Source organism: Mercenaria mercenaria, chromosome 13 (assembly GCF_021730395.1).
Source record: "Mercenaria mercenaria strain notata chromosome 13, MADL_Memer_1, whole genome shotgun sequence".
In the NCBI taxonomy this organism is placed as follows: Eukaryota; Metazoa; Mollusca; class Bivalvia; order Venerida; family Veneridae; genus Mercenaria; species Mercenaria mercenaria.
Genome location: NC_069373.1, coordinates 50,548,405 through 50,571,529, shown reverse-complemented (window position 1 = coordinate 50,571,529; position 23,125 = coordinate 50,548,405). Strand labels below are relative to the sequence as shown.

At 34.9% G+C, this 23,125-nt stretch overlaps 1 protein-coding gene across 1 annotated transcript in view; it reads right to left on the bottom strand.

The window, feature by feature from the left end:
* LOC123528767 (potassium voltage-gated channel protein Shal-like) overlaps positions 1-17,174 on the bottom strand; it is a 91,446-nt gene extending 74,272 nt beyond the window's left edge. The window contains exon 1 of the mRNA XM_045308742.2: positions 15,474-17,174. Within this exon, the coding sequence (XP_045164677.1) occupies positions 15,474-16,582 (1,109 nt within the window). The 5' untranslated portion in view covers positions 16,583-17,174. The remainder of the gene's footprint in view (positions 1-15,473) is intronic.
* Between the last annotated feature and the right edge of the window lie 5,951 nt (positions 17,175-23,125).

Sequence of the window (23,125 nt, the reverse complement as noted above, 5' to 3'; positions counted from 1 at the left end):
CCTCGGTTCTGCAAAACTCCAGTGTCTTCATAGTATACTTAGAAAAGACTATGAAAATGCCTTCAAGGATTGGATTAGAAGACTGAAACTTTGCACATCTGTTGGAGGTGAATACTTCGAGGGGACCAAATAAATTTTTTATTGAAATCTATCAAGGATACATTTTTATGTGCTAAGATGCATTCATATTTGAACTCCTCGTTTCAGCTGGATCCGTATTTATAAACTTTAAAGAACGTGAAAGATTTAATTGGCATTACTTTATTTATGACATATTTGAAATTTCCATGAGATACCTTCAGCTGGAGACTACAAACACACATAATATTTTTGTACTAATTTAACAAAGATTGAGCAAGAAGGGTATTTAACATTTTAAGGCCTAAGACAAATTTCAGATTTGAAAAGTTGAGGAACACGTGCCCGGGATCAGTATGGCCAAATGTTTTCGCAAGTCACATACTACACAGCTGCAAAGATTACGAACTTATTTTTCACAAGTCTGAAGAACATAATCTAATTTTCCATATTATTTACATTTTATGGGACATAAGTAGATCAGTTTCATTGTCTGAAGTGAGAGAAAATGACAGTGTGTGCAGTTTCATTTCAAACAAAAAAAAAATCGTTCTTATGTCTAGACCACACCCCCCCCCCCCCCCCCACTCCAAATTTTGCGAGGGATAGAAAAAGTATACGTGCATAGTTCTTAGATATAGGCGGACAGAAGGACGGATAATTAACCTATAGTAAACTTCAGGGAGACTTTCAGTGGAAATCAAAGTGTACAGATAGATGCTAGTATAAGGTCAAGGTGTATATAAACCAACCCACGACGGTGCCCTGTTGGAAGCTGCATGCAACTTGGTTGTGTGTGCAATACCTGTACGCGAACCAAGTATGCCTTCATCAAACTTACCAGACTCTACTAATGAAAAGAGTAGCTGCTTCTTTAAACGATTTTATTCTTTTTTATTCAAACATTTTGTCAAAATATATTCCATATTTGATTTTACTTCATTTACTCAGAATCTGACAGAGATATATTGATAAAAGTTGAAGATAAATCAAAGTATCTTATAGTTTGATACATGCCGTTGTGCATACACTACTTCTGCAACTGATACAGAATTTCGGAATTCTCTTTTGTTGTAGACACGACAGATGTACATTCTCTTTGTGTGTTAGATGCTTAAGATAAATTAAAATGAGTTATCTACATTTTCCTTTTATGTGTATTCAGATTTACTAAATAACTATGCATGTTTACGACTGGAAAATTGAACAATATCAGCTTCATGCCTTTGCAATTTCATTGAATTTCTAATTGCCGTATCTTTAATAACGTCGTTTACTGCAGTATATATTTTTTTAACGTTATAAACGCCCAAACAAAGCATTTCAAGCAGATTTTACGTACGGCTAGGTTCAAACCAATTTTTATTATGACTAGGGTTTTCTTTCAAAACAAAATGCAGAGACTAATTTTCTGTCAAAATTACTATGCTGCTGTATGCACAAACTCTGCATGGCGTAAATCATACTCATTAGCCGTTCTGGTATGGCTTCTAGATGAAATAATAAATAAAGCACTGCAGCATCTGCCGCCCAATAATTGCTAATTACATAATATATCATACATCTAACACATTTATGCAATCTATTCACAAGTTTTTTTTTTCTCACTTAGCACAGGGAAACAAAACCTTGTCTAAATTCCAGATGCAAGCAGTCTAAAGATATTAGAAAATAAATTAAAAAAGAGATGTTGCATGTTTCTTCTATGGAAGTTTGAAAAAAACAAACTTTTTCAACAGTACTCAACCAATTAGACCGATTCACGAATAAATTAACCTCTCCGCGGCAGCGCCAATTTGACCATCTCTGTGGAGCCGTACTGTATTAAATGCTGGTTCTAACTTCTGACCTTGAAATTACAGTCGCTGAATAATTAACGTTATAGGAAGGCGGTAAGAGGCATGATAATGGTGTTCATACGTCATTCTGTCATTAGTACCTATATAACCTGGATGGTATTAGAGCTATATTGCCTTAGCTGCTTCTTCATCTACAGAAATATAGTTCAGTTTGGCATTTAGAAATAAAAGTACGCGTTATTTATCTTGCAGGCACTCCAAGACCATCAGTAGATCAACAGTCAGACCTTGGTAATCTAACATATATACTATCAAAAATATGTATACCTTGTTACACTTTGTTATTATGTCAGAATTGCATGTAAGTATATACTGAACAAGCTTTATGTGTCGGATAACATATCATTTTCTTATGAGAGTAGTTGTATGATATAAATACACAAAACATAGATATTTTCAGGTCACTGAATGAGAAAATATCTTTATAAAATATATATACCGTAGCCACTAATTGATGAAATATTTAAAATTGAACTATTTGCTTGTTACATGTATGCCTACTTGTGTGAACAAGTGCCCTTAACGTGTTAGGTTGCATGTTGAAAATAGAATTGTTTGCTAACATTTTTCGTTGCACTGAAATGTACATGGGTTTCAACAAAAAAATGGAGTTTTACAGATTCTATAAAAGTGTGCATTTAAATATGTAAAATATTTCTCTGTTTAGAATCTAACCAAAATACATGTTAAGCACCCAAATCTACCAAAATAAAATATGCATCGGACTAACTATATATATGTTAATAAATAAATAGATAAATAAATAAATAAATAAATAAATAAATAAATAAAAAGGAACAATATGAAGAAAGCTATTTGCATCATTTTATTATTGTCATCGCCATAAATCGCGAATAGTTCGGAAACTTTAAGGAAGCGGATCTGTAATGACAATCGGTGATTTCCGTTAGATTACGTTTTTTTCCGTGTATGATATCGGCATTTTTTTGATTATAACAAAATCATTGCTCGTATAAACTACATAATGTTGCCGAAGAGTGTCGAAGTAACAGACGAGAGAACGTAACCACTCGAAAATTGTCGAATGCCATTATATGCCCATTATCTTTAACAACAGTTAGCCTTGATACGAAGGCAGCTGTTTCCTATGTCAGCCTTCAATGCACCTATATACTTCAAACCACCTAAACTGTTGTAATGTACCAAAGTCTTAATGAGCTACCTCTAGTTTACCTCAAAAATACATTTACTTTCAGTTCAAATATTCAAAGCAGAACTTTTGAGATTCTCTTTTAATTTACACTTTTACCCTCCAACACCTTTAAATATAGTGAATTACTTAGAAAGTCCTTTGTCTATTCCGGCAACACTATTTGGAATGCTCTAACAAATTACATTAAAAATGCATATTCAGTTCGTCAATTCAAGTCATGATATGTAAAGTGGAGTAGGTCATAAGTTTAATTTCTCATGGCGGTGTGAAATGTGTTTTATACATTCTAGTTACAGGGCCTTATGCATGAAAGCTTGACTTCCCCCTCTATATATAGGACGTATTATTATTATTATTATCATTATCATTATTATTATTAAGTCAATACAACCGATGTCAGCCTTCCAACCACCCATGTATATACGTCCTAAGTCAGTTTTCCAGCCACCTATATACGTCCTAAGTCAGTTTTCCAGCCACCATATACGTCCTAAGTCAGTTTTCCAGCCACCTATATACGCCCTGAGTCAGTTTTCCAGCCACCTATATACATCCTAAGTCAGTTTTCCAGCCACCTATATACGTCCTAAGTCAGTTTTCCAGCCACCTATATACGTCCTAAGTCAGCCTTCCAGCCACCTATATACGCCCTGAGTCAGTTTTCCAGCCACCTATATACATCTTAAGTTAGTTTTCCAGCCACCTATATACGTCCTAAGTCAGTTTTCCAGCCACCTATATACGTCCTAAGTCAGTTTTCAAGCCACCTATATAAGCCCCGAGTCAGTTTTACAGCCACCTATATACGTCCTAACTCCGTTTTCCAGCTACCTATATACGTCCCAAGTCAGTTTTCCAGCCATCTATATACGTCCTAAGTCAGTTTTCCAGCCTCCTATATACGTCCTAAGTCAGTTTTCCAGCCTCCTATATACGTCCTAAGTCAGTTTTCCAGCCACCATATACGTCCTAAGTCAGTTTTCCAGCCTCCTATATACGTCCTAAGTCAGCCTTCCAGCCACCTATATACGTCCTAAGTCAGTTTTCCAGCCTCCTATATACGTCCTAAGTCAGTTTTCCAGCTCCTATATACGTCCTAAGTCAGTTTTCCAGCCACCATATACGTCCTAAGTCAGTTTTCCAGCCTCCTATATTTTACGCCTATAAGTCATGCTCTTTCCAGCCACCTATATACGTCCTAGTCAGTTTTCCAGCCCCTATATACATCTTAAGTTAGTTTTCCAGCCACCTATATACATCCTAAGTCAGTTTTCCAGCCACCTATATACATCCCGAGTCAGTTTTTAGTTTTACAGCCACCTATATACGTCCTGACTCAGTTTTCCAGCTACCTATATACGTCCCAAGTCAGTTTTCCAGCCACCTATATACGTCCTAAGTCAGTTTTCCAGCCACCTATATACGTCCTAAGTCAGTTTTCCAGCCTCCTATATACGTCTTAAGTCAGTTTTCCAGTACCTGTACTCTAAGTCAGTCTACGTCCTATATAGTCATGTCATTTCCAGCCACCTATAACCATGTCAGCTCAACCACTATACGTCCCATGTCAGTCTTCCAGGCAAATATAGACGTCGTATGTCACTCTTCCAGCCACCCCTATGTCAGACTTCAAACCACCTATGCACGTCCTATGTCAATTTTCCAACCACATATTTACGTCCTATGTCACTCTTCCAGCTACCCCTATGTCAGACTTCAAACCAACTATGCACGTCCTATGTCAATTTTCCAACCACTTATGCACAACCTGTGCCAATTTTCCAACTACTTATGCACAAACTGTGCCAATTTTTCAACCACTTATGCACAAGCTCTGTCAATTTTCCAACCACTTATGCACAACCTATGTCAATTTTCCAACCACTTATGCACAACCTGTGCCAGTTTTCCAACCACTTATGCACAACCTATGTCAATTTCCAACCACTTATGCACAACCTGTGCCAATTTTCCAACCACTTATGCACAACATATGTCTATTTTCCAACCACTTATGCACAACCTGTGCCAATTTTCAAACCACTTATGCACAACCTGTGTCAATTTTCCAACCACTTATGCAGAGTTTTTCAACTACTTATGCACTTATTATGTCAGTCTTCCAACAACATACGCACATCCCATGTCAGTCTTTGAAAATAAGTTTGTTGGGAAGGGGTTACGCCTTTTACACAATAATTTAAAGTCATAGGAATAACTTTTACCTTACTGTACTACCAACTTCTCAATTTACTATTAATATAAGTGTTTATTTATCATCTAAATTATTAATGGGTTAATTCATTCAAAATATACAGGTCATTAAATTTCATGCCAAAGTGAGCATGCCATTGTCAGTTATATTCGTGACGTTAAGTGATAAAGAATTGATGAAATTGAATATATATATTATTATAGAAAATCAACAGTCCTATCATGATTGTACTGATAATTTCAATAGAATAGGATAGCGTTTTGTAAGAGAAAAAAGAATGGGATTGAACAGACATCATTGGAAAATCACTATGCTCAGCAATATTTTAAATGCGTTCCGGCTAAAGACTTATACGTGTGACTGGTGGCCAAAAGCATCATCTGCGTCTAAGAAAGACGCTTGAACGTTTTTTATATATATAATTATGTTGAAAGGTGACACTGCGCATTTTAGCCGAAGGTCGTCTTGACATACGATAAAAACACTGTTTCTTTTAATTTTGTGGCTTTAGGTCAGGATTTCGTTACGACTTCTGAAATTTTGATAAACTAATTTTACACTACATCTCATATACATGTTTGCTTGTGGGCAAATTCTAACAAAATTCATCTTTAAAGAAAAGAAAATTTACTCAAAGCCTGGCTTCAACTTTTATATTGTCAAACGTGCAAAGCAAAGCCAAGTTTCGAGAACAGTTTAAAGTAGTAATATGCACGAGAAAATCAGAAAAAAATAATTTGTGTCTAATGTTTCCTTTCGTTAACTAATTTGTTCAAATTACATCAGTTCGTCCTTAAATAGGATTACAAATTGGTCTAAAGCATCCAGAGGTCTGTCAATGAAGTTGGAAATGAGACCGGCGACGCCATTAATCAATCTCACTCAGGACAACTATCCATTAACGCACCAGTCTATCTCATCCATTTGTTTAAAACATTTTGGGTTTGTTTTTTCTATCATAAGACTGACAATTTGCTGAGTGCTTTAGGGCTTTTAATAATCATCATTCGCTTTTTAGGCACAGCTCCATATATTTTTAATTTGTTAAAATCCTTCTTTTTCCATTATTATTCCAAATAGTTTCCATTAACGCCATTATTAATAATAATAATAATAATAATAATAACGACTTTATTTATAGTGGATAACATATTTGGCTAAGCCAATTTACAATATGGTCCACAATATGAGATTATTAAATACATACATTCTTTTTCTCACTTTTTTTTTATATTTTGAAACCTGACCTATATACACCAAATACGAACAGTATCTGAGAATTGCTATGCAAAAGAAAATACCAAATAACATTTTTTATTCTGAAGTTTCGTCATAATTTGATTCTATTTTGATGGTTGGAATTGTCACATATAAACGCGATGCATCATATTGTCAGAGGCTTGCGTTAAACGTAACATTTCTTAAATGAAATGTTTGTTTTTGTTCATCTAATTGACAAACACATTACGTATCAATAGCCAGCACTTTTCCCTTTAAGACACATTTCCAAACTTAAATTTCTTCTATTCCTTTATAAATAGCTTTAAGGCTTCTTCAAAATATCAATCTTTTAAAGTGCAAAAGTTTAATTAGAACAACCAGTAACAATACATTATATAGAATGAAACAAGGATTTTTAATTTGAATTTATTTCAGGAAACAAATTAGATCTGTTCGGCATAAAAAATGGGTATTTCAGTTCGGTAGCACACGGTTTGAATTACACATAATTCATTTAAGAAGAAATTTCAGACATTTCCAGGAAAACCGCAGAACTCAGTGAGTTCTGTGGAAAGGCTCGTATTTAAGAAATTTCACTTCCTTTTCGCCAATGTTACTACTTTTTACAATCCCGAAATTTATGAAAATTTAACAACGAACAAAAACAAAACAAAAACGTATAGCATGTAATAATGAAATTAAGAAAAAAGTACAACAAACAAACAAAATAACCTGATATAAAAAATGAAAAAGAGTAACATTTACACGTCTGAACATAACTTTCTGTTCCTGCATTGACTCTAAACATATTAAGTTAATGGTAGAAGGAGATATGCTTCTCTGCATGTTCACAAGATAACACTAAATCTTCTTGGAAAACCACTGATATTCTCTGCGTGAAGTGCATATCACAAATTGCTTACCATTAGAGAAAAGACTATAAAGTTATCGCAGATACATATTCGTTAATAATTTAATTTTATAGCACGTGCTTTGAAAAAAACCCACCAACAACCGTAATATTGTTGTTACAGAAGAGTGACTAAATTTGAATTGTATAAATTTCAGAAGTATATGACTATTTGTCAAGAAAATATGAGCCGAACCATGAGAAAACCAACATAGTGCATTTGCGACCAGCATAGATTCAGACCAGCCTGCGCATCCGCGCAGTCTGGTCAGGATCCATGCTGTTCGCTAACGGTTTCTCTAATTGCAATAGGCTTTGAAAGCGAACAGCATGGATCCTGACCAGACTGCGGGGATGCGCAGGCTGGTCTGGATCCATGCTGGTCGCACATGCACTATGTTGGTTTTCTCATGGTGCGGCTCAATTATTATTTTATCTATATCCTTTTTACAGTTTTAGATACGTTTGATCACACATAAGATAGGCTGTACAATATCGTCATGCAATATTGATTTTACGGACTCAATGTCAACATGTGTGTGTGATAAAATGTAGTGCAGAAACGTTTTCCATGTTACAATAGCATAAAAACATACATTTTCCATGTTACAGAAGCATGAAAACAATCGTTTGCATGCATGGTTATAATCTATATCGAGCAATGGCTTTTTAAACTAATTCAAAATCGTCCCATTAATGTAAAAAGAAAATAAAAATAAAAAAAAAATAAAAAAATAAAAAAGTTTGAGGAGATTTTAATTTTATACAGTTTTATTTTTACCTTCTTTTGTTCTCCCTAAATCTCTGATTTACATTTGATATCAAACTCTGTTTAACAGAAACATGAGAAAATGATAGATATTTTCACACTAACTGTGAATAAACGGCTTTTACCAGCCTGCAGTATCATTTCAGTACAAACCCAGTACAAATATGGCATATTCGTTATATCTTAATTAAACAAACCCCCGCCAGATGACCTTTGATGTCAGTATTTTTTCTATCTATATTCCGCCATCAAATAACTATCTTACTGAGAGGCATTTAGATACCAAGAACGGCATACTCAAAAAAATCTTCTGAGAATACACATAACGTGCAATGTCAGGCCTTATTAACTTCCGCTAGCATTTATAACCTCAAGTATAGTTATCTATAAATTATTCAGACGGTCATAAAAACAAATTAACAAAATTTATGCTAGATTTGCGGGCGTTTCAGTTATTTTTGACGTTAGCGTAGCTCAGATGAAATCGATGCAATCGTAAAGAGTGAAGTTGTGATACGTCTTGTTAAAATATATACTTTTAAGTATTTGTCTGAACTATTTTTTTTAAATATTTAAGTTGAATATATAAATAGAAAGAGAGAAAGAAATAACATGCATACTGTCGTAGTTAATTAATTTATCATACGTCTATGATGGTACCTTTTAACATGACTAAGCACATACAAAAACATGCTGATCCTACCGTAGACCAAGCAATAGCAACCCGGCGTACACTGAAATACGTATTTCGTTTGACTTCGCAGAAATAAATTTTAACTTTGCAAATCTATGTATATCCAAGTTTGTAGTCTCAATTCATTGTGAATGATTAAACATTTCCGTTAAAAAACGAAGAAAAGCTTCCGCAATAACATCTGTATGAAGATACTTTGGAAGCATAGTGACAGACATTTGAGCCGCGCCATGAGAAAACCAACATAATGCTATTGCGACCAGCATAGATTCAGACCAGCCTGCGCATCCGCGCAGTCTGGTCAGGATCCATGCTGTTCGCTAACGGTTTCTCTAATTGCAATAGGCTTTGAAAGCGAACAGCATGGATCCTGACCAGACTGCGCGGATGCGCATGCTGGTCTGGATCCATCACATGCACTATGTTGGTTTTCTCATGGTGCGGCTCATTTATTCTTCGCATATTTTAAACAAACTATATAAACTCCTTTGACAGTTATAAAGCATATATATACTAGTTGATTTTCACTGCCCATGTTTGAATCAATGCCCAAAGGGACACCGATGGTCTTGCTCCATCTGACATCAAATGCTGTAAAAGTCGCCATATGACCTAAAAATGTGTAGGTGACTCTAACCCCATCCGCCTCCCACCAAAAGAAAAAGAATGATCTTGTTTTGTTTTTTTTTGCAACGCGATATAAGACCCGCGTATTCACATAATCTTTCAACAAATCGCGTTTTCGGATGACTAGCTTGCCATTTCATTTTACGCATTGTGATTCCATACACCGTAATGATATCACAATGCATTCCTGACATTTCTCAAAATTAGATGCATATATGCATTTATGTATGACATATCTTCCAATCATGACGTGCGAAGTAACAAGTGGCCACTTTCCAACGTTGATGGAGCTTTTGGAAGTACGAATAAAAAAGTCACTACAATATCTGTTAATAAACAATTTACATTCATTTCTTATTACCAATAGGAGCTCGCCTATAAGCTAAAATATATATGCGTTTCATTGAACGGTTACGGAAAAAGATAGACTTTAGCTTTGCATTGAAAATAATGATCCTCTTTTAATATTCTTCTATTAAATCCTCTTTTAATATTCTTCTATTAAACATTCCATTTAATAACGACATAACGGAAACATAAAGGATTAAAGGTTAAACATAACTTTATGATGAAATATAAGAAAGTGGTTTATTTCGATAAAACAATTCTCTACGGGCAATATACATGAAAAAGGGACTTAAATTGTTACTAACTTGAACATGTAGCTCGTCATTTGATAGTATGTCTAAATATTAATCAACATGTTTGCTGAAGACTAGAAGCTCTGTCTACAATATCAAAATTATTTTAAATATTACATAGACGTTTTAGGAATAGCTATTAACACTGTATTGATTAGAAAGATGTACGTGACATTTGTAAACATGGCGTTATTCTAATTGACATATTGACATATTTATTTTTAGACAACATTGACATAGTATCACCTGGGAATTTGTCTAAGTTTTAAACTCGCAAATCACTCCGATTAATCATTTTGTCATTTAATGTAATAGTGAGTTAAAAATAAGCGATACTGCTACTGAAACAGCAGGGTCCCATGGGGACGGATGACGGCTTTTAATATATCTTTAACGCATTTTTCTTTTAGAAAATAGCCCTTATAATCTATTTTTGTAATGTATTATGTCACATTTTCTTCTGAAATGAATTTATCTTCCCAATATTTTACTTTGAAATGCTGTCTATAAATTGTACAAAAGTAATTTGGCTTATTCGTACTTTTAATATTCGTTCAAAAAAACTACTTTCCAAAAACAACATACAAGCTAAGTCTGAGAAGAAACATACGGCGTTCTTTTTTGCATAAGGGGAAATTTGCGTGTCCTGCTCCTATTTTTTTGTGTCTGAAAATTGTCACCGACAATCATGACCATTTAAATATAGAATGTAAAAAACGCAACTGAGTGGCGGAACCTGCCAGGGCTTCCAGCAGCCGAACAAATTACAACAGGGAACGCTGGGAATGCTGAATCTACGTCAGTCGAGACGCGAATAAAATAAAAACCTATAAATAATTGACCAGATGGACAGATGCCAACAAGAAATACAACCATAAATAAGTATATAATTACACCCATAGCGAAGTCCTGAAGACATTTCGCTACATTAAAACAAGATGGCTAGAGCTGTATTGATCTTGTGTGATTGTTCTGTTGACCGAATATTTAATTGCAAAGTACCTAAAAAAGTATAGCTACCGACAAGATTAACTTTTTTAGTCAAACATTTTCTTAATTTCTTCTTTTTATTCTGCTATCTGAGCAAAATTCATTCTCGTCTCTGATTATCTATGTTTTGAGGAAAGAAAGGGCCGTTATTACATTTAAACAACATCGGGACTAATATCCTATGAACAAAACAAAAACTAAGTACCTACATTTTTTCTAAAGGTAACTAGTCGCAGATTTGTGTCCCATTTGTTAAGACCGACTACAGTGTTATTTGTTCCAACTATCATAGGTCATACCGACATTACGTATGGCGATCAATACAGTGATATTTAATTAAGGTGATGGATCCGAAATGACACACGATAATTTCCGTGTGATAACGTGTTCTCGTTAGGCAAATCCGGACATTCTTCGCACGTCAATGTAGCTAAACGTACACGTCTTTCCGTAAAAACCGGAAATTGCCGAATCGCATCCGGTGAATATGTAACTTACCGATTGTCATTACGATGGCAAAGAAAATGGCATAAACAATAAGCATCATCTCATTCATATTGTAATATCATAGGTCTTCATAAATGAGCCGCGCCATGACAAAACCAACATAGTGCATTTGCGACCAGCATGGATCCAGACCAGCCTGCGCATCCGCGCAGTCTGGTCAGGATCTATGCTGTTCGCTTTCAAAGCCTGTTGCAATTAGAGAAACCGTTAGCGGACAGCATAGATCCTGACCAGACTGTGCGGATGCGCAGGCTGGTCTGGATCCATGCTGGTCGCAAATGCACTATGTTGGTTTTCTCATGGTGCGGCTCAAATTATCTCGAAAAAGAATTGGCAGTACTTTCAGAATTAAAGGATATAAAACTGAGTCTGGGGACTATTTTTGAAAATTCCATTATCTAATTGGCTGTTCCTGTGTGAATTTTGAAACAGACCAATAGAAAAGTCGTATTCTGAGATTTGCTGCTCATATAAATTTTATGACCTTGAAACATGTACTTTTGAAGTTGGGACTATCCGTTGTGAGTGCGTTGTTGGTGGACAATATGTTTCAGTAAAAATACTGGTTTTTAAAAAGTGGAAATTTCAAGATAAAAAGCTGAAAGAAGTGTCCGTAAATCATGTATTGATTCTTCCCATAATACACCAGATTATGTCCATTTTCATTGCTGCAATAACCTCCTTTGATGATAAGAATGCAGTATATAATGATGATGTAGGCGGCATATTACGCAAGAAATAGACTAAAGTATAGCTTACCAAAGTACATTAGCATTTGCTTTTGGCTTTAACACTGCACTTTTAGAGTTCGACAGAAGACCGGAGATTAAAAAAGCCAAACAAACCATGATATTTCAAGCTTTCAAGTCAAATAATTACCTTAAAAAAGAGGAACTGAACAACGTAAAAGCTTAAAAGAGTCTTTCAAAATCCTGTTTAACCATTAAAATAGAATAAGTAACAGAATCGACTTTTTTTGTACATTGTATACAATTCGTCAAGGCGGTACGTTTTTTGTACAATTTTCGGACAAAAGTCTAAAAGTCTTAATTGTTATACAGTAGGTATGTTTGCGGGTCAAAAAGTTCGCGAACTGCCGATTCCAGACGTTTCGGGAGCGGAAATATTCGCGAATCACAGAAAACTGAAATGCCAAAGCTAAGTTCATTTATCTTTACTTGACCATAATGGCTTGTCTTTGTGAACGTGAAAAATAACACTTTCTGACATTTTCTCGAAATTATTGAATTCGCGAAATTCACCAATATTTCCTAATTGCGAACTTTTCAACTTATACAGAGGCTTTTTTAAATGAAAAATTAATTTTATTTTGCAAAAATTAGTAAATACGGTTTTCATACAGCTTCTTTAAAAAGCTTCATAAATAGACTCAAGTTTTGTAGTTTTTTTTTCTCGAATCAAGAAAATTAAACGCTTTTAGAATATTGTTATACATTTCAAATTATAAAGACAAAAACTAAGCTAATGAAAAAAAAAAAAGATCTCGTATCAATGACACGATCAATCAATATGAGAATCAAGTTAAATACTCATTTTACAAAACTCACCCAAATGCGTACATTTGAAAAGAAAATGATGTAATTCAAATCCAACATGTTCTAAGTTCACTGACTCTCTTATAAGCTTTACACCTACGTACCGCTAAAATCATTACCATGTGCGTCATTTATAGGACAGCAAGAACCTATTTACCTTTGTGAAAGTGCACATAAAAACGCAATCATTATTTTTTCATAAGTCCGATACAACTGGCATCTTTACAACTGTTTACAAAGAAACAAGATTTTTATGTCACGTACAAAGTACAAACGAAGAAATATATAGAAATATTTGTAATATATTATTTTCTTGATTAAGATGAACCCTCAGAATTACAGCAATATGGTATGGTTTTCATTTAATTTCGTGATACATAATCTTTTTGAAACTTTCTTAAAACAGTCTTTTACTGGGGAAAAACCTTTTACGTACTGATAATAAGTTAACTGGTTCTAAGTAATTCGCTCAGTTATTAGTATACGCAAGACAAAAATGCATGTTTTCTGTATTATACCTGAGTAATCTTTTCCATCTCCGAAAAAAAAAAATGGTGACTCCCTGTACGATCGCGGAGAATGTTTTAACATGTGGCAAAAACAATACCATAGATATAAATAGATGATCTTTTGTTTACAGGAATATTTTTTCTCAGGTAGATCAAGATTACCCTGTACCAACCATTAACTCTCATGGGGAAAAACAGATCGATCCGGATAGAGTGGATGCAAGTCAATATAAATGGCGAATAATTGATTCACCACTGAATAATCTATAGATCTCGGAAGATATTTTTGACAAATTGTGTTTATTACAAAATAACAATAACAACAAAACTCAATTAAAGCAAAAACATCTGATTTCATGTACTCTACAATGTGTTTATAAAAGTGGTAAAACAGATTATGTAGTGAAAACACTGTAATTCCCTTGAAATGAAAATACCTCCCTTCAGAAGCAGAAATTGTCTTTCTATTGGTACAAATCAACCTCTTAAGAGCATTATCTCTGTGCCAAAAACAAATTTCAGTGATGTTGCTAATCCGACATTGTTTCCAATAAAAACATATCAGAAATAGAATTACTAATAAACTTTGATAATGTGGCAGTTGAGTCCAATAAGTCCAGGGATGTTCAAAGATAATCCGCCATAGATCTATTGCAAAGCAATTATTGGATTTACCTGTATTGGACAATAAACAGTGTCGATTGTATTCAGGTCAACTGCCACATTATCAAAGTTTATTAGTACATGTAGATTTTTTCTTGGGCAGCGTTTATTGCCAACCTATCATGTTATACCTGTAGTCAATTATAATTTGTATCGTAATTTTTCTTGTATACATACGCTAATTATTGTGTATCGGATACTGAATTTATACACGATATATATACTGACATCGTCAATATTTTTACGCTGAAATAGTTTTGTCTTTTCAGTATGGTTTAAGGTTAGAGTTAGGGCTCTCGTAAAAATGAGATTTATGCACTTTTATATGAGGTTTATGCACTCTTTTTAATGCCGTTAGTATAAAGATGGGTTGTTGATTTTTACCTATAACAAAAGGTTTGCTTTTATGGTGTTAATATTATGCAATATGGAAGTGTACAATGTACAAGCAAGCGGTATCATGTTAAACGATCAATAAAATGGTAGTTGTTTTATTGATACAAATATAGGAAGATACCTCTTGAATATTAATGCCATAGACAATGATTTCTAAGGGTCAATTTGGTTTACAAAACAACGTTCTACATTAATCATTGTGCAAACACCATTCAGTGCGATTGAAATACGAGTTGGGAGAGTAGAAAAGTCGCAAGAACGACATATTAACTTGTTTGCATTGTGAAGAAAATGTCAACAGTATTAGCGTTCAATATTCCTACAAGCATTGAAAATTTATACAAATTATTGATGTCTTGCGAAAGTAATACTGAATTAGTTAGGAACAATATTACAAGTATACTGTATGCCGAACGCTAATTATTAATACCAGTAACATATAATGACAAACACGTGCTGAGGGTATTACAACTAAGAACGTATGTGAGGTATATATTCCTATGTATATGTAGGTACTATAAGCTGGTGTACGGTATATACTGATCATAAGTATGCCAGATATGATTGACGAAATATTCAGGATAGACGTAAATAATTAACGTATCATTTGTTCTATGGTAACAATAAATAGAACAGAAAATCAGGAAAATCTGGTATTACTTACCCTAGAGTCGTCATGGTAACAATTGTGTACCAGGACGAAGCGGGAATACTCGTGAACTTTGTCTTCGGAACATTTTTCTCTGCATAATACATAACAGTGGCGAATATTATGATAGCCATAGTTAAGGAGAAGAGCAAGAAACCCAATTCGCTTGCGCAGCTCTTCAGGGTGTAGCCGAGAATCCGCAGACCTTGTGAATGACGAGAGAATTTGAAAATCCTAAAAACACGAAACACTCGAAGGGTCACAAAGGCTCCACTGACGTCATCATTTTCTGGGATTAGCAGACCGATGTAGTAGGGCATGATAGCAACAACGTCAATTATACACATGACGCTTCGCATGAATTTTAAGCGTTCCGGCGCAGCGTAAAAACGTAACATATATTCCGCCGTGAAAATCATTACACAGGCCGTGTCCAAACAGAAAAATGCTACAGAGTACTTATCCCCACATGAAAGCCTTTTGCCCGTGCCCGGAACTGTCCCGCATGGAATAGTTTCAACAACGTTTGCAAACACAGAAACGGCGATAAAGAAACCGGTGACGTAATAGAATACAAGAGCGGCTGTGCCAATATGCGGATTTTCAAAAGCTCGCCACATTTCAGCGCGGATTGATTCAAGGGGTTCCGTGTCCCCTGCATCAGAAGCTTTGTCGTCCAAAAGTCTTTCGCTGTTTTCTCTTTTCCTATCTCTATAATCTTCGTAACAGCAGTCTCCGATAAGGTCCGGCATAATACCGAAAAAAGCCAGCTCCTCATCGTAGGATGATATACATTCATGTTTGGGATAGTGGAGTTTACCAGTCCGGTAATAATTTAAAATGTGTCTAAAAATATCCGGATCCCTATCGAAGAAGTACTCCTTATATTGCTCATCGTAAAAGAAATCCTTTTCATTCGATCCAAGAAGAGTGTCGGGGTACTTATCCAAGGTATTTTGCCAAGTCTCGAACCTCCTGCCACTTACATTGATCAAAAGCTTGTCGTCCCCCCGACCATCTTCCACGCCTTTGACCCGAGAGTGGGGTAATGGGTTTTTCGCGACGGGCACCCACCCTATGGCAGACGCACGAGCAAAGGGTAACCAGGCTGCAACAGATGCCATGCTTGAACCAGTCTTGGAGGGAGACGGAAGTTCGAAATTCTCTAATGCAACAATTTTGAAGCCGATTTAGGGACAGTCCCGCATTATGACAGTACGCACAGAATAGAGAAAAAGCCGATGACAAATTATAATCACTCTTTAAGTGAATAATTTATTCCAAGAATTCCACGAACAAATGCAAAAATGCTTCACTAATTAATTTTAAGAAAAAAAAAAAAACAACTCAGAAACATCCTCTATTAGAAAGATGAAAAACCTTGCACGTTTTATTCCAGGAGACAGAATCAAACACGCGAGAAAAAGCAAAGCAATCTGTTATCGCGTAATATCCACATTATCTGCAGTATCCATCTAAATAAGTGACATTCAATCGAATTTTTATCCACATGTCCAAAGCTGGTCAGCTACTTGATACCATGTAAAACAAAATCGCGCTAAAACCAGTTTTTCTCTTCATTGCACCTAACTACACTTTAGTCGTCGCCATTTTGGTAAGAAAACTGCATCTACCGATTCTCCGTAATACTGTTCTGTGTAGTCCACGCGCTTAGACAATAGACTCTGCTACTCTCTGCTACTGAAACGTCAAGCGCTCCGCGAGCGAGACAGAAAATCAATGACTGCCATACTATTCGACGCATTGCATTCAGTCAATATACAACTTGCCGAGGAAAACTTGCATAATTAGCCATTTTCTCATTCAAAATTTATCAGCTAGGCGAGTTAAAATTGTTTCTACCAGCTTGTATCGTATACTAACACGTGAGTTGATCCGGTCGGTGAGAGGATTCACACTCCGAATAGTCTGGTTGGATTTACGATGAGCCCACCGTATTAAACAAACTGAATGTCTACTAATTATGTACTCGGGTGAACGTCTATAACGTACATATATTTATCTAGCTGTTATAGAGAAATTTTGTATTTTATTTTTACTAGACTCGGTTTGTTGATATGGAATTATTGCGTCTTGCGCGAATTTGACTATTTGTCATCTGAAATGGTTTCGCTAATTTCCTTTTTCGTTCTTAATTGCCTTTGTTTCTTTTTTGCATGCGTGCGACTGCACGTGCATGCACGTGCCGTCTCATGTACCAGATTGCACGGACTATTTTCGTTGAAAAGTAACGCAGAAAAAAATGGATACATTAGACACATTTAACAAAATAAAAATAAACATCATATATTATATAAAACTGAATAATAAACTTGCAATCAATGAATAAATTATGAAACGATTATACCTGTTTTTGATTAAAGATGCATCTTTGTGCAAATGCGAACTGAATATCTGATGGAGGGAATAACATTTGAAACAGTCGCCGTTTTAATCACTATGAAGAGTGCATGTGCCTTAGAATGTTACTTTCACCAATCATATACTTATATGGCTCGAGAAGCACTGTGGGTATTCACCTTAGTTATCTGCTATAACAACTGCACATATAACATTTTAATTAATTGAACTAAATTGTTTTTAAGGTTACCATAATTACTTACCACTTGACAGCGTATGCTAGCCAACAATAGATTTTACATACTGTAGCTAACTACAAGAGAATGTATATAATTTTTTGTTAGTCGTCATATAAAATGTCTCTAAAGTAATGTTAGAACATAATTATTTTCAAAAGATATGAAAATATTTAGAACTATCATTTAAAACGATCGTGTATGAATATCATTGAAAGTACAGTTAGATTATACAACTTCTTCGCGGATGTACATTAGCCTTTTATGTCGATTCGCCGTAAAATCTAACTCACTCACTAAATATTCATTCATTATGAAAAAAATATGAACATCAACATTGACGTGAAGTCTACTACATATTACTGGCGAGATACAGGTCGAGAAAGCATGCTACTATGTTATATATAAATCAAAGCGCTGAAAGCACAGAAAGGTTGAAACCTTTCGAAAAACATGTGGTTCTGGTAAGAAGTTAGTTCAATAACATTAAATTTGCACAGGGCGCCTTTTAATATTTGGACGTTCAACAGGTCCCTTTGTCAAGTTTAATTGAATGACAGTCATTTACATAGCAAAAATTTCAACCTTATTTTATTGAAGTGTAATGTAGGAAAACTCTCAAACACGTGATATATTGGTTTACCGTAACTTAAACTGCGCCAGGAATTACTTCCCCTACACATAGCACAGACTATTCTAGCGTAATTTAATTTAATTAAATATTATGAACAATACAACGCACTAGTAAACAAAACTGCGGCCATTATTTAACGCACTTGTACACCGCCGAATGCATGTAGACTAGATTTTTAAACCGCTTTTATATGAAGCCATAACTTAATGAAATAAATTTTAATTTAACACAACCAATAAATGCTGGTTACACCCATCAATTATAATCATATGCACACTACACAGACAATACCTTAGTAACGGGCCGCATTTTTCAGGAATCAGGACAGGTAGAAAGAATCGCATGCAGATCTATATCCTATACAACTAATAAAAATGATTCAGATCATATGCTGTTTTATTACTGACGAGTGCATTATGTATTAAGGCTAAACTAGAGAAATCTTTATTATACGTTTTGAACTATTTTTTCACGGCATATTTTCGTGCGCTTCGGTCACGTCTGGGTTTTTTTTTCTGAAGTGTTTTAAAGGAATACACCTTCGCTTTTCAACTTAGCCATGCTCGATGGATCAACAGACTTAAAAACATAATTTTAATACGAAATTATGCGTTCTTTAACCTTATTGTATTTACATATGTATGAAAATATCAACCGACTGTAGAACAATGTTCAGAAAACAGTTTATATCAATAAGAATCTGTCGATTAGCCCGAAAAAACGGGCAAAAACATTACAGCGGATTAATCTGTCATTCAGTGAAAATGGTTTGTCTGATATTTTTGCAAGCTCTGGAATACGGTAATTATAGGTCTCAACCACTTCGTGGTTTCAACCTAAAAATTAGAAACGAAAAGATTATAGTAGAATCATGTTTAAATATATTTAAACACCCACCCCGATTTTTTTCGGTAATGCACCGCGGAGAAAAATTCATACGAACTACACACCATCTCCCCTTTAAATTATTATCTGGGTATTTTTCAGATATATCTAACCATAGTTAAGTTACATATGTATTCTTAATTGATTTCTTCTGCGTGACTAATGTTTTTGATAGCTATGCTTTCTTGAATACTTAACAGATTGCAAATGGTCACTATAAAATAAAGTCTGTCTAGTAGTGACCGAACTTTTGTTTTTACTTCCCGTGATGACGCTTGACAGTTTTCCCGCGTTTACATAATCTCCACATGTTTTTATTTAAAATGAACATCATTTTAAATGGACGCCAGTCTTATTTTTTTTGGAAATTTTAAGAAAATGAAAAAGTTTCACGCAGATTATATGCACATTCTTTAGCCAGTCATGTTAATATGGTTACGTAAAATGATGCCGTGTTCGTGCAGGGACCGGGTTATTCTATCCTAAGTAAAACAATGTTTCATGTATATATCTTCAGGTTTTGCAAGAAAGTAACATACATGTAAATATAACAGAAATAGAATAAGTACCATTTTTGTCAAATAAGAAATGTGGCATTCACATGAGCTCTAAATGATAGTGTATATATTTATATACATTTTTTGTGTTCGCTTTTGGTGTGCTTTCTTGATTTTGGGTCTCAACCCTGGAGAGGGCTTTGGTACGCAACTTTTCACCATCAGAATTGCAGACATTTTATATATAGATCTCCAGTTGTGAAGGAAAAGAGTCTGGCCTGGACTGTTCGAGGTTGTAATCAATACACCAGTACATGAATGATATTTTTTTCCGGCCTCAGGCCGGTATTGATTTCACCGTTACTTCCTGTAAATATCTGGGCTGGATGTCAAAACAGCTGATTAAAACTGTACATTTTAATTTGTGAATGGAAAATTCCACAGGTTTGCGAATGGAATAGATAATATTTTCTTAAGGATGTACGAGCGGTTTTTTTCAGGATATCCGCCATTTTGAAAAATGTTTCTTCGAATATTGCTTTCTAACAAAAGTTTTGCCAAAAATTAATGCTAAATAATTAAAAAATGGCTAATAATGTACCATTTAACCAAATATATTATGCTTTTGGCGAAAAATTTCTTTTTTCACCCTTAGTTTTGCCTGGCATTTGCCGAAAATTGACGTAAGATTTACAATGGGGTAGGGGTAGGTAATTTCAAATATCTATTAAAGTAGATCAGGTTTGGTTTTGATATTTTTCTGACTGATACAATGTTAAGCTATAAAGAAAATAAAAGTTTTCAAGATAGCACTTTATATTATCTAGAAAATATAAATTAAAACAAAAAGAACAAAAAATATTAAAATTGACCACTTTTTAACAGTTTTTTCTTAATAAATCTCTTAGATGCACGGTGATCCCAACTTTTTTTCTTTCCATTTTGAAGCATTTTTGTGTGTCATTAATGCTGCAAAATATTTTGAAAATATTAACGTCAGAATTTTTTTTGTAGATCTAAATACGTTTTTTCCATTGAAAATAAAGTGGGTGGGGTAATTATGTCAACATGTAAAAATTAAAGAGATTTGTTAGTGACATTTATGCTTAAATAATACTGACATCACCATATATTCATATTAACCTGTAAGATCTGAAATCCCTATAAGATTAAATAGGATATTATATGTTTTATAAAGTACCAACATTTTTTCAATTTGACAAAATTTCAGAAATGCGTTAACAGTGGGTGAAGAAAATACCCTATAAAATTAAAACGTGTTCGGTGACCTATGTTTTTTCTGCTCTTGTTTGTCTTAGAAACTAATGTTCTTCAAGCTCACAAGATATGAAAAAGTTCTTAACGTTGGAAAAAATTCGCTCGTACATCCTTAAGGGATATGCAGGTGCTCTGAGCTGTATTGTTAGACAGTATAATCGGTTGCAAAACTCCTGTGGAAATAGCTTTCGTCATAAACCTGAATCCCCTCGGTAGTGAGACTGCGACAGAGTTTGACTCTGTCACTCTGATACGGAGTGATCTCCCTTAAACGATTTACAGTCAACTCGTCCGCTAGTCAACTCGTCCCCCAGTCAACTCGTCCCCGTTTTGGTCATTACGCATCCCTTGACGATTTCAAAAATGGTCATTTCAGCCCCTCCTTTTTAGTCTTATTTTTGTCAAAGTTTCCTAGATTATGATTAATATAATTATGATGTAAAATATGTGTTCTGTAACATATGTTCTACATAAAAAACATGAAAATTTTACTTTAAAATCTATATTTTGCTTTATAAATATCCGATCGTATGTAAAAGTGCAGAGTGCATGCACCTTTCGTAGCCTAAAGTGTGCATTGACTTATGCGGCCGTGTATGATTTTTTAAAGATTCTTCTTGTTTAAATTCATACAACGGCTAAACAAGGCCAGTCTAAGACAATACTCTGTTACCAAAGTGTATGCCATCTACAAATATATGAGCCGCGCCATGTGAAAACCAACGTAGTGGCTTTGCGACCAGCATTGATCCAGACCAGCCTGCGCATCCAATTCCAATAGGCTTTAAAAGCGAACAGTATGGATCCTGACCAGACTGCGCGGATGCGCAGGCTGGTCTGGATCCATGCTGGTCGCAAACCCACTATGTTAGTTTTCTCATGGCGCGGCTCATATGTCTGATTCCTCTTTCACGCTCAGCAAACCAGTATCGATCACATCAGTTTATTATACAATTAACTTCTCATAAACGCGCTATACACAAACATGAAATGATTTCAGACTTATTCAGTAATATTATTAAAGATACTATGTGGAACTAATCGATCTGATCCAGCTCGATTATCAGCATGCGACAATACGCTTGATTGTTTCGGGCGACTTCACTTATTCCCGTCTCAGCTGTATAGCAAGAACAGAATTACTGAATGTATTTCTGGACAATCCTTAGAAGGCCAAGAAATAATTTATAAGAGGGTTTCTTCGTTTGTAATGACGAGGGCGAAATGTTCAGGCAATCTAACATTTCTAAATGCCGAAGAAGACAATAAGTAATTACCCTGTCCAACCGTCTGTCTGTATGTTGCTCGTATATTATTTTGTCATTTACTTTGATCTTACGGAGTCTTGTGTGATGCATCTGTCTGTAAGGCCAAATCATTAGATGTAAAGTTCACACAGAGAAATGACGAAAGAAGAACTGTCATAGTGTCACTCACTTCAGAACGATTTTATTCTCAGCCCAGGTTTAAGTTAAGGATGGCAGGATCATTTCATTACAACAAGGATGGTACGGTAGTGCTTTTCGTGTGTAGAGTGTTAACTACGAAAATGAGGCGAGAACGGGTCTAGAAAAATCACAGGAAGACGATGTTTTTTTTCTATAGCATGTTAGTATTGCGTCAAGTGGATAAAATATCGGTATAATAGTGCTTTAAATCAATGAAATTTATAATGATGTCACCCTTGGTATCTTCGCAAGAGTTTTCATACAGTTCCCAAACGTACTATTTTTAAAATAGGTGATGACCGTATGTCTATAAACGAAATGTCAACTT